We start from the raw sequence: 5,102 nt of genomic DNA, 5'->3' as shown, positions 1-5,102 counted from the left end.
TTAGTAGTGCTTCTCAGTTGAATCTCTCATTTGCAACAGCTTGCATCTAAATTAATGTTCCGAAACAGACAAACCATTTAACTCGACAACGAACTGTCGGCTCCTCCGCTTCTCCGCCGGAACCACAAAGCTGCGCTCATCGCTGGGAACTTACAACGTTGCCAATCCCTGACACCACCTAACCCAGCTCACCGCAGTTAATTTGTTGTTCAAGCCCGCACACAAATAAAGCTGGCAACGAGCAGCTGGAGGAACGACTCGTTTGCTTTGAGCCAACATGCAACACTTTATCCACTGGAAGACTGTTTTCAAATTTACAGCTTGTCAACAAGCGAGTACTCGTGCACGCACCCAAAGTTTCTGGGGTCCAGTTGGACCAGTTAGCCCACAGCCCATTAACCATATGGATGGAGCGAGGACACTGCAGTTGGCTTCTAAATTGTGTAAATACGAATTGCGTATACGTTCTGCTGCGCCTGCCAGCCGCATCCTCCTCCTCATGTGCTCGCTGAGTAAAGCAAATCCCAACTTTGCCGCCAACGAATACTACTCAATGGTATAGTTACGAGGTAAAAAAAGTCGGTAAGATCGCACCTTCAACATACGAAATTTCGGATACTGTTTTAATTCTAATTGTTATTATTTGATTTGCTAATTTGGCAGCAATCAGGTCCAACTACCTCCAATAAATTCTTCGGTCCTTTCTGTATAGTCATCCCATATAAATAAAATTAAATCCTGGTAAGATAAAAAATAAATATACTTTATGGGATTCCAAATGTCTTTTTCCCTGCGTTGCAAAACCTTTTCCTTTTACCCTCTGTAAGAATTATAAAATGTGGTGGCTGATGTGTTTTAAAATTTTTTTTTAATCGTTTCACTGGAAATTTAAGTTTTGTTTGTTTACGTAAGAATATCTGCAATTGCTAGAAATACTATATCTCGGAGAATGTTTTAATTTCTTTCCATTATTCCTGATTTTTCATATTATAAGTAGGCCGATCCCCCCGTTCCGACATATCAATTAGACTTTTTGCAAAGTGTAAGTCAAATAGCTTTAAAACTGAGGACTCGCCAGATCGACTGATCAGGAATTTATATACTTTATAGGGTGTCAATCACTACATAGCAAGCTTTTGAGTGCATTTGTAATAAATAAGAAAAATGGCCATAAACATAAGCAAAATGTGCTCGACCAATCTGCAATCTTAATGTTTTATAAAATAGTGTTTAATTTGGGTCAATATATTTTAAAATTGAAAATAAAATGTTCCCAATCCCGAATTAATAATACGTTGGCAGAACCTGAACAGAGTTTTCTTATGTAACTTGCATATTGATTTCATACTTTAAACACATCTGAACGTATTCAAATTGTTTATAATATATTGGGACATTTTGAAAGTAAACGTTCCTTACCCAGCTCACGTATTTTTCCAAACACCTGTACTAAACAATGGGCATAAAATCAAAGCTTAAGAAAAGAATAGAAAAAGACAAGGTAGATTTCCAACACCAAGATTTTTTCTTTCAACTTCACCGCCGTAAGAAAATACGCCACATGGCAAACACGTTTCGCATTGATGTTGAAATTGTACTCGGTTACTCCGGTTGTGATGGCTTTTTTTTTGCACAGTTGAGCTCACAGTTTATGGTCAAGTTGGATTCTGTTTCATTTATATTTCATGTGAGGTTTTTATTCTCCGTTTTCTCTGGCCAAGACAATTTCACATTTTACTTTTCCTATTAATGTCAATTTAAATGTTCCAACACTTTGGATGTTTCTGGGGAATCGCCTGGAGCTGTTCTCTGCTGTTGTCTGACTGAGATATTGTTTGCACAAAAGCACTTAAAGACTGCATTACTCCTCCTAGATAATCGCTCGGAAAATAGTTGAATAGCCCCTTTTCCGCTGGAGTCCAGTTCCGCAGTCATTTGTGGCAATTTGCGTGCTCATTGTTAATTTGATTTTCAGTTTACGATAAGCGGAAAACACCTCGACAGCTCCTGGGGCCTCTCCTCCCCTCTGTTCCCCTCCCCAATCTGCCCTCTGTTATTTGGTTTGGGTGTGGCTGGGCGCATAATTGAACGATAAATTAAATAAAAGCAATGGTACCACCAGAAACCGAAGTGCATTCAAACGTAAAAAACTCGTTGCCATTTCGGGTTTCTGAGGCAATTGAACTGTAAGCGTGAACTCTTCCATCTTAGCCCCACATTTGCCTACACTCAACTAAATTGGGGTGCTAAACTTGACCAACGCGTATAGTTATAAAACTGTACAATATAGTTTTTTACTATTACAAATAGCGTTTGTTTACAAGATGAAATCGACAATTTACCCTATAAATAAAAGATGGATTTTGTGCAATTGGACTCCCAGATTTTTTATGGTAGCATAATTACGGCTTTAGGCTGTTTTATTTGTTATGTCGAGTTTTGGTCAACTAATTAGGACATATTTGGCTTGTTCTACTATAAACCTACAACCTTCCCATACACGCTATAGAGATTGGTTCGTTATTTTAGATGCTACAACTTAACAAAATTAAAAAATGTTGTTAGGATTAAAGAGAAGAGAAGAGAACACAGATAAAAAAAAAAGTAGGTACGAAAAATGGCTTAATCTTCATTAAAAAAAAGAGTATTATTTTACGTGGGTCCTATTGATCAATTCTAATTCTATTGATCGATTATAATTCCCACATAGCGAGAGTTACTATTTCATAGTTAATAAAAAATAGTTTGGCAATCTTAAACTAAATACATTAGACATATTTATTTCAGTTCATATGCGATTCATAAAAAATTTCTCATAAGATTATCCTCAAAATTGCTACTTTAAGTTGTAACTCCTAATGGTACCCTACATACACATAATAAATAATTTACAGCCCTTCTATTTTTCTACCCTTTCAGAGGTTATTATATTTTAAGTCAAAAGTTTGCACCGTAAATATCTAGCCATGTCCGTCTGTCTGTTCACCTGTCCGTTTTTACGGAAAATAGTCCCTAATATGCTTAAAAACAAAGAATCATCCTAACGATTCTCCGATACAATTTGTTGATAGTTCCTATGCCAGCTATAGATAAAGTCGTCCCTTTTGTAAAAAGCTAAAGCCATAATTATGATTTTTCGTAGTATATGGTTTTTTTTATTTATTTTATTTTTTTTTTTTCGCGCGGATTCCCACGGTAAGAAACAACGAAGTTATATATCAAATAAAACCCATAGCAGCAAGTAATTAGTTGAAGTAATCACACATAACAAAACGGACAACCAAAACTGCCTTTACTAACCATTAGCATTAATATATACAAATACTCCTAAATATTTAAATAAATCCGTTCGGCACAGCCGTTTTTCGCCATCCTTGCAATTGGATACTTTTTCCGAAAAATTTTTTGATCGGGTTCCCCAAAAATCGTAGGGCAGTCTCCAATTGCAAGACTGAACGAATTGACAAGGGGAGTATATATTCCTTTATTATCTGAAGTATCCTTAGAAACCATTAATGTTTACTATAACGTGGAGGGGAAAACAACAACGCATCTGATCTTACTCCATGGCCTCTGCTTTCTGTGGGCTTAGATGTAAACAGTCTGGCGGTCATTTGCTTAGTTGAGCCCAGCTCGGGAGTGTAAGAAGCGCATAGAAGGGCCCATGGAAAGCAGCAGTAGCAACTGTAGCCTGCCTTGAACTACCTTTCACAACGGGTCTACGAAATTAAATGTAAAGTAGCAGCAACGGGCCAACAAGACGGACGAGAAAGCAGCTAAGATGAGTGACTTGCCAGTGGTGAGGCGGAGTACGTAGATGTGCCGCAGAATAGAGAGCTCCGGCTCAAGCCAATGTCTGACCTCAGCTATGAACGACCTAAGCCAGAGATCTCCCTACAGCCAGATCGGGTTGGGTGCTGCCGGCGGCTTCCTCGCCGGCTATGTGCTCCTGAAGGCCAGCAAGATGGTGGCCGTGGCCGCAGGCGGGTCCATTCTGCTAATCGAGCTGGCCTTGGAGGCGGGCCTGGTCAGGCTGGACATCCTCAAGGTGCTGCCGCAGTCGGATCAGAACCAAAATCGCGGGCAGCTCCAGTTCGCCGGGGAACTGGGCTTGGAGGGGACGAGTGCGAATCTCTCCCGTGTCCAGGAACTGGGCGATAAGGCCAGGAAGGCGTGTGCCACCAGCGGCCGTTTGTGTGTGGCCTTCTTGGGTGGCTTTCTACTCGGATTCGGCTGGGCCTAACTAATGCAAATCACCAACGCCATACATATAATATATTTAAATTGTACACGAAAGTTCCTACCTGCAATGCTCTCCGACAACATTTTTATTTCAGGCTTTCGGGCCTGAAAGTTCTCATAACAAAAGCCTTGAAAATTTTATAGAAATACTATTAACAAATAGCCGAGTCGCTCTTCGCCGCACACACACACTCAAACATGCATTCAAAGTTTGTGCCCCGTATAAAAAGCGTCCCAGCAAAAACTTCAAACTTGTAACAACATTTTCATGCGCTTTTAAGCATTTCAATTTTTACCCCGCGGAGAGAGAAAATTTATGCATAAGCAAAGTTTCCCACAACCAAGGCAATGGCCTAGCAATGTGGAGGGGTCGTAGTAGGTGGGTGCCTCACATTTCGTATGCATTGAGTAGACTAGGAAAATGTGTGATTAGCTAATAAAAGTCTTGTGGAGAATTTGGAAGACCAAAAAGAAGAATGTTGCACTACAAATTAATTATATTCCTTTCTTGCATTAGCATCCAGGGAGAACAATAAGACAACCTCTTAGTGAATGTCACGTTTAAATAACTAATTGAAATGGGTCCGAGGTATTTTTATCTATTTTCTTGAACACGCTGATGGAGAAAAAATGGCAGCGATTGCTGCAAACGAACGAAAAATAAACGAACCACACTGGCCAGGAAATGTTTCCAACAATAAAAATCAATTTAAATCGAGACCGAAACTCGAACTCTCACTAACATAACCAACAACACGCATCACGTACGACTACGGTACACATGTCGTATGAGCAATGAAATTTGCATTTGCCAAAGCCAAAAATTGTTTTCTTTTGCAAGCAGCCCCTGAACGCAATTT

At 39.6% G+C, this 5,102-nt stretch overlaps 1 protein-coding gene across 1 annotated transcript; it reads left to right on the top strand.

Moving 5' to 3' along the window:
* Positions 1-3,701: 3,701 nt before the first annotated feature.
* Positions 3,702-4,310, top strand: LOC108042359. Its single transcript, XM_017120586.2, has 2 exons — positions 3,702-3,809; positions 3,867-4,310. Exons 1-2 carry the CDS (start codon positions 3,782-3,784, stop codon positions 4,241-4,243), a joined length of 405 nt encoding a protein of 134 aa, XP_016976075.2. The 5' UTR covers positions 3,702-3,781; the 3' UTR covers positions 4,244-4,310.
* The last annotated feature ends 792 nt before the right edge of the window (positions 4,311-5,102 follow it).

Source organism: Drosophila rhopaloa, unplaced genomic scaffold (assembly GCF_018152115.1).
Source record: "Drosophila rhopaloa isolate 14029-0021.01 unplaced genomic scaffold, ASM1815211v1 contig_2, whole genome shotgun sequence".
NCBI classification, from domain to species: Eukaryota; Metazoa; Arthropoda; class Insecta; order Diptera; family Drosophilidae; genus Drosophila; species Drosophila rhopaloa.
This window is presented reverse-complemented; position numbering and strand designations above follow the sequence as displayed.